This window comes from Ambystoma mexicanum, chromosome 3q, assembly GCF_040938575.1.
Source record: "Ambystoma mexicanum isolate Mex_15411 chromosome 3q, UKY_AmexF1_1, whole genome shotgun sequence".
Lineage (NCBI taxonomy): Eukaryota > Metazoa > Chordata > Amphibia > Caudata > Ambystomatidae > Ambystoma > Ambystoma mexicanum.
The window spans coordinates 1294968057-1294981387 of record NC_090926.1 but is presented as its reverse complement, the minus strand read 5'-3'; the positions used below and the strand labels follow the sequence as shown (position 1 = coordinate 1294981387).

Sequence of the window (13331 nt, the reverse complement as noted above, 5' to 3'; positions counted from 1 at the left end):
CATGGAGGCCCAGTACCGCAACAGAAAACAATTTCATTCCCTGAATGTACAAATGGTGTGTGACTCCAACAGGATCATTACACATTGTTGTGCCCGATTCCCTGGATCAACCCATGATTCTATGGTCTTGAGGAACTCTACAATACCACGCTACATGGAGCGACACGCAGGGAACAGATCCTGGCTACTCGGTGAGTCTCATTACATGCATGATTATGTGGGGAATGTGATTTGGCAATGACCTGGCAGGAAGGGGGGGGGGTGTGCGTACGTAGCAATGGCATTCCACATCATACGTTTCTCGTCCACATACAGGTGATGCTGGATATCCACTGAAGAGATGGCTCCTCACACCAGTCCGGAACCCACGGGACCAGCATGAGGAGGACTACAACCATGCCCACTCACGTACCCGTGTAGTCATAGAACAGGCATTCGGCCTACTGAAGACTCGTTTCCGCTGCCTCAGCAGGTCTGGCGGGGCACTCCTGTACCGCCATGAGAAGGTTGCAAAGATGGTCATGGCATGTGTCATGCTCCACAACATGTGCGTACGTAGAAATGTGCCCATGCCCCCTGACGCAGAACTGCAAGCACCTGATGATGGTCATGATGAGGGTGGGGATGTGGCTGCACCTCATGGAGTCTGCGAGGCACCGGAGGCCCGTGACATTCGTCAGCATCTCATTGATGCATGCTTCTAGTACTCACGCCTGGTGGCTGATACATGGACACGGGACTCGTGGCACTGCGTGTGTCTGGGACATGCACAATATGGACTGTACGCCTATGATGGCCTAGTACACACAGATCAATGTCCACACATCTCATTGGTTGATCGTGCACTTTTTATGGCATATGTGATGTCATGTTGAACACCCTATCGACCCGCCACCCAAGTGAGCCCAACACACCCCCTCCACCCTCCTACCTCCCCCCCGAACACCAGTGTCCAAAGATGCTCATTGTCAGTGGGCTGTCGCTATTGCAAGCCCCCTCTGCGGGTATCAGGGGCACCCCTGCCTGTGGAGCGCAGGTTCCTTCCAGATCTACGTTGGGGGCTGCCCTGGACGGAACTTGCAACGGATGATGTGTCTGCCTGCTCACGTCCATGCATGTCCCTAAGGGTTTGCGAGAGCTCAGTGAGCACACGGCGCACTGCGGCAAGTTCGGCACATACGTCTTTGGACGTCGCATGCAGTTCCCCCCTCAGGCTCTCGGTGCTTCTCTCCATTTGGACTCTCAGGCTCTCGGTGCTACTCTCCATTTGTGCCCTCAGCGTCTCTGTGCCTCTCTCCATTTCTGCCCTAAGTGTCTCAGTTGATGTTTCTATGTCAGCCTTAGTGCCCCCACATTCATCGGCATGGTCCTTGAGGAGCGTGGCCATTTGCTGCTGTTGCACGATTAACTGGTCGAGGGACTGTTGCCTCTGCTGGGCCATGCCCATTTGCGGGGGTGTCACAGAGGGGCTGTTGTCCTCATGTTGCCTTGCCACAGGGCTTGGGGGGGATGGCCAGTCGTTGTCTTGTGGGTGCCCCTGCGTGGTATCCTCATGTTGTACGGGATGGGACAGACAGGGGGATTGGGACAGGTCATGGATGGATCTGACTTCGACATCCCCGTTTTCTGTGTCGGAGCATGCTGCCATCAATGGGGTGTCACCTATGGTGCTGCTGCCACCAGAGGCAGTGCCTTCTGTGGCATCCATTGGGGGGACCTGTGGTGGTGGTGTTGTGGGCATGCTGGCTGCTGGGGTGCCTGTTGATGTTCCCTCCTCTGTGCTGCCACCTGATTTGTGCTGCTGCCGTGTCTTGATGCGTGCAGCTGAGGTGGAGGGTCTCTGGCCGTTGGTCTTGGCCCTCTTTGCAGGTGTGCTGGTAGGGGTGTCCTGTAGCTCGTCGTTTGGATCGGACCCTGTGGTGGAGTAAAGGAGGGCGAGGGTTAATGATGGGTCTGTGGGAATTGGAATGGCATTGTATCACATGCTCTGGGGTGGTACCTGAGGGTGATTTGGGTCGGGTCCTTGGAGGTGCTTTGATTTGTGTGTGGAGTGAGGGTGCAGTTGTTTGGCAGCCTGCAGTTAGGGTGTGCCTGCTGCACGTGTAGTGCGTGTATTAGGGGTTTTTAATTATTTATGTATTTATTGTGGGTTTTAACGTGCGCTATCAGGCCGATGTGTGTGGCCGTTCTCCTGGACATGTGTTTCTGTTGCACTATGTGGACGCATGGTACTTCACATGGATGGACTGTGTGGATTTGGCATTGTTTTATCTGGTACACCTACCTGAATCTTCGGATGTCTGCACTCCTTTCTCCATCCCTCCGACTCCCTCTATGCTGTCCATTCCGATGGTGGAGGCACAGATTTCTTCCCAGGGGGTCAACTTGATGGGTGATTCAGGACCTCCCCCGGTGGCTGTGGCAATGTTGCGGTTGGCAGAGAGTATGCTGCGGACGCGTATCCGCAGGTCGTCCCATCGCTTGCGGCATTGCTGTGGGGTGCGGGGTGCGGTCCCCACCGCACTTACCCGCTGTGCCACCAGAGCCCATATGGTCTTCTTGTTTGCAAGTGCCGTTCTGGTCATTTGCGTGGAGAAGACGACGGCAGCATTCTCCTGGAGGGTCTCTGTTAGCACGGTGAGTTCCTCGCGGGAGAAGTGGACCTGCCGCTTGCGGTCGCACGCTTTCTTCGCTACTTTTCCCCTTTGTCTTGGTTTCGCTAGGGTGGGTGACGGGTTGGGGTGTGTTTCAGGGTAGTGATTTTAGTGGTTGTGTGGTTTTAGTGGTTTTATAGGTGTACGCCGGGATGTTTCCCGTTCCGGGCCCATGTTTTCACTTCCGTTTCCGTATATTTCCGGTCACCGTACTTTCCGGTAGGCGCACACTGCGGTGACCGCTAAGAGGGGTGGCGGTATTGCACCTAGGGCGCCGTACGGCGGCGGTGTGGGCCGTTTTGGGGTCATTTCCGCCATCGCGGACTTTGCACTTCCGCCGTGGCGTGGTGCTCGTGCCCGATGGGTCGGAATGGGCCGCACTTTGCTCCTTCGTGCAATGGCGGAAACGCTATTTACGCTGTGGCGCTCCGGTCAGTCGCTTTCCGCAAGGGTCGTAATGAGGGCCTATATCTTGGCTGGGACGAGTGTGAGCGCTCCAGTAGTGATTCTCACTCTCTTCATATTCATTTATTCTTGATACTTTATCTTGGCTGGGACGAGTGCGAGCGCTCCAGTAATGATTGTCACTTTTCTCATTTACTCTTAACACTATATCTCGACTGGGACGAGTGTGAGCACTCCAGTAGTGATTCTCACTCTCTTCATATTCATTTATTCTTGATACTTTATCTTGGCTGGGAAGAGTGTGAGCGCTCCAGTAATGATTGTCAATTTTCTCATTTACTCTTGACTCTTTATCTCGGCTGGGACGAGTGTGAGCGCTCCAGTAATGATTGTCACTTTTCTCATTTACTCTTGACACTTTATCTCGGCTGGGAAGAGTGTGAGCGCTCCAGTAATGATTGTCACTTTTCTCATTTACTCTTGATACTTTATCTCGGCTGGGACGAGTGTGAGCGCACTTTTCTCATTTACTAGCGTCCACCTCGGCTTCTCGTGCCTCCTCTCCTTTCTAATGGTGCACATCAAAAGCTGCCTTTGAGCTTCTCTTTAGCATCGGACGATGCATGTCCAAGTTTCCTTCAGCATACCACTGAGAGCTGTGTGCTGTAGCACCTGGAGCGTTCCAAGTGCTGGATGGGATTACCACAATAACTGATCTCAGGCTCAAATAACTGGACAGACTCAAGGAATATGGCAAAATACTACTTTATTATCAGTTTAATAAAGTAGGGACACTTGGCGAGCAATTACACAAAAGACTTTATTCCTCAATGTATGTCAGCTATGATGTCATGCTTTGTGGCAAACAGTAAAAACCTATCGGGCAGAGGCTTTCGTTAAGGGAACATATATGCGTATAGCTTATTTAGATGTTATTGACATTATTGGAGGCCCCTTATCTGGTAGGCACGCCTTTAACTACCTCTAACTGCGTAAAATACAGATAATAGCAGAAAAGCAGAAGCAGATTGGCTTCTGCAACAATGTATAGTCCACCATGGCATAGGCCCTCATAATTGGTTGGCACTCTCTTCCAACCTTGGACATCAGGCTCGTTAGCAGCACGTAAGCAAAACGAAACCCAGGTGCAGGGGAACAACGTCAGACAAGTGCCTTTCTTAGGTAATTGGCCTACCATCTCTCATCAGTTGGGCCGTAAGCCAAGGCTTCTTCTCTGTAGTTGATCTTGCTGACTGTTCTCTTCCTCTGAACTTTATAGGGGGTGAAGGTACATCGCTATCTTCACCTGGAGCTTTATGAATAGGCCTTGTTTTCTGGTCTTACACCACGTGTGAGGGGACCATGATTTTGTCCATTCTGCCCTACTATTTAGTGCTATTTGATTTCATTATATTAGGTGCTATTACTCTCCTCGATCTCTGGAGACTTGGTTGCCCCACTCTGCATATGCTTTCTGCATCTATAATTATGCAATACTTGACACTTGAAAATGTTTACTCCTTTTCTTCATCTAAAAGAAATATGTCCTGCATACATGGCTTATCCTCTCCGACTCCTTTCAAGCCTTGCAGTTGCTTCTTGCTGTGGCATCCTTGGTCCTGAGCCAAACAAATATTATTTGTTCTTGCATAAATGTGTATTCCAGTGCCTGTCAGCTCTGCAGCCTTGGTCACTCTGCTTCAGACTTCTCTCTCACTTTTACACAAAGACACATCCCTTTTCTCAACATGGCTGTGCTCTAGTACCTGAAGGCATCTCTTGTGCTAGATGGAATTACCAATAAAATGTCAGACCAAATAACCAGACAGTCTCAAGGAATATGGCACAGTACTACTTTATTCTCAATTTAATAAAGCAGGATCATCACACACAAACTTGATTACACAGGGGTTTTATAACCAATATGCGTCATCTATGATGTCATCCTACGTGGCAAACTGTAAACCTATTAGCAGGAGGGATTGGATTGGAGAACATATCTACGTATAGAAGGTATACGGGTTAGTACTTCATTGGCTGTCTATTATCTGTAAGACAACCCTTGAGCTACTTCTACATACGTATAATACCGATTATAGCAAACAAAATGGCAGTGGATTTGTCTGTGCAACATTGTACAGCAGGCTGCCCCATGGGCCCACTGATTGGTTGGCATTCTCACCCAACCTTGGACGTTCGACTCGGCTAGCAGCACGTAAGCAAAACGAACCCAGGTGCTTGGATCACCTCAGAGTACTCCCCACTTTCCCAATTAGTCCATCTCTCATCAGATCGGCCATGAGCTGAAGTTTTCCATCTGTAGTTGACCTTGTAGCCTATTCTCTATTCTAGGACATTTAAAGGCGTGATAGCACATAGTTATCTTCGTTTGAGGCATAATGAATAGCCCATGTTTTCGACTTCTGGGCCACATGTGAAGAGACCACAAATTCATCCATTTCTGCCTCTTATTTACTGCTATTTAATTTTAATTACGCTGGGTGTCATTGCTCCTCTTGCCCTCTAGAGACTTGCTCACTCTACCTTGCATAGACTTTATACACTTTTAATTGCCCAATAATTGGTTCTTGCAGATGTTTTCTTCTTCGTCATGACTCATCCGTCAGCCTCCCTTTGTGCTTTGCAGCTGTCTCTATTACAAATAGCCTCCTTGATTCCAAACCAACATCGACTCCTCCTTGTTTTGCACATGAAGCTCTTCTAGAGTCTCCTGACTCTCCAACCCTGATCGGCTTCTGAGGTAGTTGAATTTAATATTTACATGAGCCCGCGTCCAGTTTCCAACAATGCCGTCCTTGCCATGTTATATATTCCTCTATAGAAATCTTCTATGTATCTTTTCTACATTGCGTTACTGCATATTAACACTTATTGGTCAGCTAGTTACTTTATCTTCTTTTGCATGTATGATTGCTTTATCGTTTCACACATGTTTCTCTTATTACTTTAATCACATTGTCGCTCTTCAGTATTTACATATCGTTACAGTATGCCTTCGTATAACTTCTTTATGACATCACTTTGCCCTCATCAGGTTTCACTCAGCGATCCATGATGTCCATAGGTGCGTGCTGACATCCTTCCACACTTTCAGTAGGAGGGTACATTCGATACGGTTGTCTGAGTAGACATCGTCTCTCATAGACTCAATGAGGCACTGGCATAAAACATGGCCCTTCTGCTGTTCCAGTGTGACGGCGGTGAGGGGGCAGAAGTTAGGGAAAATGCGTCCACCTGCTCCTCTACATGGCTGCATTACTCACGTTATATTTTCTACTACAGAAAGCTCCTATATCTCTCGTCTACCTTGCGTTTCTGTGTATACACATCTACTACATCTCTGGTTACTTATCTTCTTAATGTATATGATTTCTTCGTATTCACATATATATTCACTTTGTCACTTCAGTCACATCTTCATTCTTAAGTATTCCTATATCGTTTCAGTGCACCCTCGTCTCTTCTCTTCATGATATCACTTTACACCTGTCAAACTTCACTTATAGTTATTCTATGTCCAGTGCTGTCTGCAGACATACGATGAGAATGAGTCGTATAGTAGGGATTGGGCGCTGGAGAAGGCAGCGTTGGTGGAAGAAGCATCGGGTGGGAAGGAGGACAGTGAGAACTGTAGGTCTGAGAGAAAGGGGGGCATGGCATGAGGTGTACATTTCCTTTTAGTGATAGGTGAAGGAAGTGGTGAGCAACATTCTGAGGGTGGAAAGGAGATGGTGGTGGAAACAATGGAGTGATCATATATTGATGGTGTGACAGTAGTATTAGTGGCTGAGAGGTGGAGATGAATATGAGACCCAAAGAGTTACCCCCTGCGTGGGTGGGTAGGTTATGCATAGAGTGGAGAGCGTGGTCACTAAGAAAAGACTGAAGTTCAGATTTCTGAGAGGTGGCTGTAGAGGGAAGGTTAAAGTCATCATAGAGAATGAGGTGATGTTTAGTAGAAACAGAATCAAGGAGTTGTCCAAGGTCAACAGAGAATGGTCCAGTGGGACCAGGAGGGCGATAGATGGAGATGATGTGAACCAAGTGAGGCAGAGCAAGAGTAGAGATGGTGAATTCAAAAGAGGTAGGAGAGGACGTGGAGCTGTGTGAGGCATTGAGGCGAGAAGAGAGTGTCTAATGCCTCCACCTCTGCCAGTCAGTCAAGGAGAGTGAATGAAAGACAGTTTGGAATCGTGTAGGGCCGCCAGAGTGGCAGTGTCAGATGGAGAAATCCAGGTTTCAGTGATAGCAAGAGGGTCTAGGGCAGGGCATCTGGAGTGAAAGCAGTCAGTGATAAAGCAAACTTTGTTGCATACAGACTGAGCATTCCAGAGTGCGGATGCAGACAAGAGTGGTTAAGCCTCATAGGTAGAGAGGCGAGGTGGGTTGGTGATGCAGGATGGTGATAGAATCACACGTTCCTCTCGGCACAAAAGAAAAGAAAGAAAATAGTCAACAAAATGTTTTGAGGATCAAACAATTTGGGGAGCTAGATACATGCAAATTCAATTCTGCTTTAACTGTTCTTAAAGTTCTTTGATTGTCCGCTCTGGGTTTTTCTTCCCTTTCCAATATATATGAAATACTTTGGAGTCCTATTATAAAAAGTAATTAGTCCTTTTAAGAACATTTATTTTACTTGTTAATCTAGATGAAGAATTGTCCATCTCTTCTGAATGGTTCTTTGTATGTGAAGCCACTGAACAGTGGCTGGTGCTCAAGCCTTAGGGTCATGCTTGCTGAACCTAAGGTCATATATTGCCTGAATCTTAGTTCATGTCTTGTCTTCCCTGAGATTGAGTGTGTCTTGGATGGACCGAAGTAAGCGTCTAGCTTAGCCCTGCAGACCTACATTTCCAGAATCTTAGGAAATGTCATGCCTTCCTGTTACGAATCAACTTCCGGGGTGCCAGAGGTCCAGGGGTGAATATGGGGTTCTAAACCATCAATCAGCCCTGCACCTCTAGTACACCAGAAGGGATCTGAACAGATTGGAATAACAAACAAATTATAAACCTCTTTGTCCAATTTTGTTAATGTGGACCGAACGGCAGGCTTATCTCCGAAAAGTTGTGGATCGTTGGTTATTGACTTTATTTATATCACAGAAAAAGTTTTAGAAACACTTATGAAATACAACCCACCCTGTGGAATGCAGAGGACAGACAGTTTCAAAGAAGAAAAAGGGATGCACTCTGGATACTGACAATGGTATGGCTAATAATCACAACAGTTTAAGGTTACTTGGTTTCAGCACCAAGAGAGCAATGGGTCTTAAAATGTCTCTAGGGGCCTTCTGGGAAGGACCAGGGGGACAGAACCACAATGTACCTTGCGCTGCAGGTGTTCTTGGTGCTTGACTGGGTCTTGTCTGCTTCAGGGCGCTTTGCAGGCTTCTGAGACAGAGGTACGAGGGGAGTCACCTGCGGGCATCAGGAGGCAAGATGGCTCTGCGTGCGAAGCTGGACGAGCGGCTGCAGGCTGGCCTACACAGCACCTCTGGGTCAGGAATCGTCTCAGTGTTCATCGGTGGTTCTGAAACACTGGTTGAGATGTCTTGGATGTCTTTATGCGACTGCGGCTTGACAACAGTCAGCGTTGCAGTAGGTTGTAGCTCGAGGAACTCAACTGGCTCGGAAATGTCCCTTAAGACAGATGTCGGTAGATGCTCGTCGAGGCACTTCTCCCAGCTTCCTCAATCGGCGCGTGTCGTCCTTTAAGGTGGACGGCCAAAACTGAGGAGTGTGTTTCAGGCAGCTTTCGTGTTCTGTGTTGTAGGTTGAGTCCTTCTGGTGCTTTCTACATATAAAGCTTTCTGCAGAGCTTAGCAGGGCACGCTGTGTGCTGGCTGCGGCTAGAGTGTCCTCTGGATTCTGTATCTCCCTCTTTTTCCTGGGATATGTTTAGGGGTGGTATCTTGCTTCCCTCTTTGGAGGCCCTTGCCTTCCTTCACTGATGGAAGATGTCGGGCAGACTGCACCTTCAGCCAGGGTCCAATGATGAGTTCTTCTTGATACTCCTTGCAAAGTCTTCAGATGGTCTCCCAAAGAGGGGCTCAGCTCTCTTTTAAAGCCAAGTGGGCCACAGGGATTGATGTAGGCTAAGCCTACATTAATGAACCAATCCTGGCATCCCTACCAACAAACCTCTGATTGTGTTATAACCAGAGTGCTTTACAACAGAAAAGGTAAAGGGATGACAAAATATGATACTAAGTCCCACCCATCTTCCTGTCTGTTGTTGATGAAAGAGTCTCTCTGGTTAATGGATCTCTTTGGTTCCTGATTAAAGCGGCAGGTTGCTGATCTACCTTGAAACTTTGGCGAGACCAGACTCTCTGGCTCCTGCAAACCACATTCTCATACCTTATGAATGGGATCCCACTGTCGGGTGGCCTACTTTAAACACGTAGTCCCAGACATGACAGCTCAATGTCATGATACAGGGGGCAGGAGCTGGCTTCGGGTTGACACAGTTACATATGAAAGGTTGTTGGGGTTTCCTGTCTCCTTTAATCTCTGCAGCCAGGCCCCATGTGGACCTGTTTGAAGTAACCTCTAATTGGTATGCTAATCACTGGCACCAGCTGCAGGGCCTAACAAAAGAGCAGGGCAAATCCATGGAGCCTTTGTTAGTTACTCAGGCTGGCCATGGCAGGGGAAACGTTGGTCCGCCCTCTTCCTGGAGATGACATGTTGCACTACTGGCTGTGTTGTATCTTGTCTGAACCCTAGTTCCTGTCTTTTCTGATGAGCTCTTTCTTGACGAGGCCTTAGCTTCTGTTCAGTGTGTGCTTCATGCTGTCTGTTTCCTAAGCCTACAAAAACATCTTGACTTGAGGGTGTCATCACTTGTTTTAAGTGGATCCAATTAAGCAATGCATCCTTCTGCTTGTTTTAAGGTGTTCCTGGTTATGGAGGAAGCAGAACAGGCTGATCCTGCCCCGCTGAGGAGTGAGGGAACTGTGAGCCCAAAACAAGCCGCACCGAGGAGCGAGAGAGATGGGATCCCAGAACTTGGTGAGGATTTGACTTCACAGAGGCTTGATATGGCGGCCTTAAACAGAGCGGGGTAACCAGAGTAGGAAGACAGGGCTGCCTGTGAGTACAGTCCTGAGGTACCGTTTGATAACTGTAGGGCTTGCACTGGGTAGGGTGCAGATATGCAGTGGGATAAGGGCTGAACTGGTGCAGGGTATGGTGCCAAGATTGTGTGATGGCAGAGCTTTTTATGGGTATTGTTTTTAGGACTTAGATATGACAGTGTCCAAGGGCAGGGCTGGCCATGGGTACGGTCCTGAGCGTCTATTGTATGAGCCCTTGACTACCACTGTATACAGTGCAAAGATGCTGTTCTCTGTTATCAAGGCAGGCACAGAGTACGGCGCTGATATGCGGTTGTATGACAGCACTGGGGATGGGGTTGAGATCAATTGTAAACTGGCAGTGCTGGCATTGGGTGTTTGTGTTCAGTGCTTAGGGGCGCCAATGAAACGGGATTTGAAACACTTGGTTATAGGCGCGTTATAAATGTCATATCATATCAATGTATGAGGGCGGGTCTGGCAATGGGTATGTGTTAGGGGCTGACAGATGTCAATGTAAGTGGACACGGCAGGCACTGTGTATGCTTCAAGCCTTTTGCAGTTACTGTGCAAGAGGAGACCTTTCTTCTGCCTTTACCAGTCAGGGAGGTTTGTAGAGAGCTAGAGAGCATGTGTAGGATTCTGTCACCTCTACTATCAAGGTCCTGGTTGCAAGTGCCTCAGTAGCACTAGGCTTTGTCCGGGCAGCTGGTCATCAAATGTGCCTTTGGGATGGATAGGGAGAAAAGCGTTCCTCTTCCCTGGAGCCTCTGTCTTCCTCTCTTTACCTCTTCCCTGGAACCTTCTGCCTTCCTCTATTTACCTCTTCTCTGGAGACTCCTGTCTTCCTCTCTTTACCTCTTCCCTGGAGCTCTCTTTACCTCTTCCCTGGAGCCTTCTGTCTTCCTCTCTATACCTCTTCCCTGAAGCCAAGCCTCCGGTCTTCCTCTCTTTACCTCTTCCCTGGAGATCTCTTTACCTCTTCCCTGGAACCTCCTGTCTTCCTCTCTTTACCTCTTCCCTGGAGCCTTCTGTCTTCCTCTCTTTACCTCTTCCCTGGAACCTCCTGTCTTCCCCTCTTTACCTCTTCCCTGTAGCCTTCTGTCTTCCTCTCCTTACTTCTTCCCTGGTGCCTCCTGTCTTCCCCTCTTTACCACTTCCCTGGAGCCTTCTGTCTTCCTCTCCTTACATCTTCCCTGGAGCCGTCTGTCTTCCTCTCTTTACCTCTTCCCTGGAGCCGCCTGTCTTCCTCTCTTTACCTCTTCCCTGGAGCCTTCTGTCTTCCTCTCTTTACCTCTTCCCTGGAGCTCTCTTTACCTCTTCCCTGGAACCTCCTGTCTTCCTCTCTTTACCTATTCCCTGGAGCCTTCTGTCTTCCTCTCTTTACCTCGTCCCTGGAGCCTTCTGTCTTCCCCTCTTTACCTCTTCCCCAGAGCCTTCTGTCTTCCTCTCTTTACTTCTTCCCTGGTGCCTCCTGTCTTCCCCTCTTTACCACTTCCCTGGAGCCTTCTGTCTTCCTCTCCTTACATCTTCCCTGGAGCCTTCTGTCTTCCTCTCTTTACCTCTTCCCTGGAGCCGCCTGTCTTCCTCTCTTTACCTCTTCCCTGGAGCCTCCTGCCTTCCTCTCTTTACCTCTTTCCTGGAGCCTTCTGTCTTCCTCTCTTTACCTCTTCCATAGAGCCTTCTGCCTTCCTCTCTTTACCTCTTCCCTGGAGCCTCCTGTCTTCCTCTCTTTACCTCTTCCCTGGAGCTCTCTTTACCTCTTCCCTGGAGCCTTCTGTCTTCCTCTCTTTACGTCTTCCCTGGACCCTCCTGTCTTCCTCTCTTTACCTCTTCCCTGGAGCCTTCTGTCTTCCTCTCTTTACCTCTTCCCTGGAGCTCTCTTTACCTCTTCCCTGGAGCCTCCTGTCTTCCTCTCTTTACCTCTTCCCTGGAGCCTTCTGTCTTCCTCTCTTTACCTCTTTCCTGGAGCCTCCTGCCTTCCCCTCTTTACCTCTTCCCTGGAGCCTTCTGTCTTCCTCTCTTTACCTCTTCGCTGGTGCCTCCTGTCTTCCCCTCTTTATCTCTTCCCTGGAGCCTTCTGTCTTCCTCTCTTTACCTCTTCCCTGGAGCCTTCTGTCTTCCTCTCTTTACCTCTTCCCTGGAGCCTCCTGTCTTCCTCTCTTTACCTCTTCCCTGGAGCCTTCTGTCTTCATCTCTTTACCTCTTCCCTGGAGCTCTCTTTACCTCTTCCCTGGAGCTTCCTGTCTTCCTCTCTTTACCTCTTCCCTGGAGCTTTCTGTCTTCCTCTCTTTACGTCTTCCGTGGAGCCTTCTGTCTTCCTCTCTTTACCTCTTCCCTGGAGCCTTCTGTCTTCCTCTCTTTACCTCTTCCCTGGAGCCTTCTGTCTTCCTCTCTTTACCTCTTTCCTGGAGCTTCTGCCTTCCTCTCTTTGCCTCTTCCATGGAGCCTTCTGTCTTCCTCTCCTTACTTCTTCCCTGGTGCCTCCTGTCTTCCCCTCTTTACCACTTCCCTGGAGCCTTCTGTCTTCCTCTCCTTACATCTTCCCTGGAGCCTTCTGTCTTCCTCTCTTTACCTCTTCCCTGGAGCCTTCTGTCTTCCTCTCCTTACTTCTTCCCTGGTGCCTCCTGTCTTCCCCTCTTTACCACTTCCCTGGAGCTTTCTGTCTTCCTCTCTTTACGTCTTCCGTGGAGCCTTCTGTCTTCCTCTCTTTACCTCTTCCCTGGAGCCTTCTGTCTTCCTCTCTTTACCTCTTCCCTGGAGCCTTCTGTCTTCCTCTCTTTACCTCTTTCCTGGAGCTTCTGCCTTCCTCTCTTTGCCTCTTCCATGGAGCCTTCTGTCTTCCTCTCCTTACTTCTTCCCTGGTGCCTCCTGTCTTCCCCTCTTTACCACTTCCCTGGAGCCTTCTGTCTTCCTCTCCTTACATCTTCCCTGGAGCCTTCTGTCTTCCTCTCTTTACCTCTTCCCTGGAGCCGCCTGTCTTCCTCTCTTTACCTCTTCCCTGGAGCCTTCTGTCTTCCTCTCTTTACCTCTTCCCTGGAGCTCTCTTTACCTCTTCCCTGGAACCTCCTGTCTTCCTCTCTTTACCTCTTCCCTGGAGCCTTCTGTCTTCCTCTCTTTACCTCGTCCCTGGAGCCTTCTGTCTTCCCCTCTTTACCTCTTCCCTG

At 49.0% G+C, this 13331-nt stretch overlaps 1 protein-coding gene across 1 annotated transcript in view; it reads left to right on the top strand.

Moving 5' to 3' along the window:
• LOC138447896 (uncharacterized) overlaps nucleotides 1-13331 on the top strand; it is an 879976-nt gene that overhangs the window by 396212 nt on the left and 470433 nt on the right. Inside the window, exon 10 of the mRNA XM_069604399.1 lies at nucleotides 9982-10099. Within this exon, the coding sequence (XP_069460500.1) occupies nucleotides 9982-10099 (118 nt within the window). The remainder of the gene's footprint in view (nucleotides 1-9981; nucleotides 10100-13331) is intronic.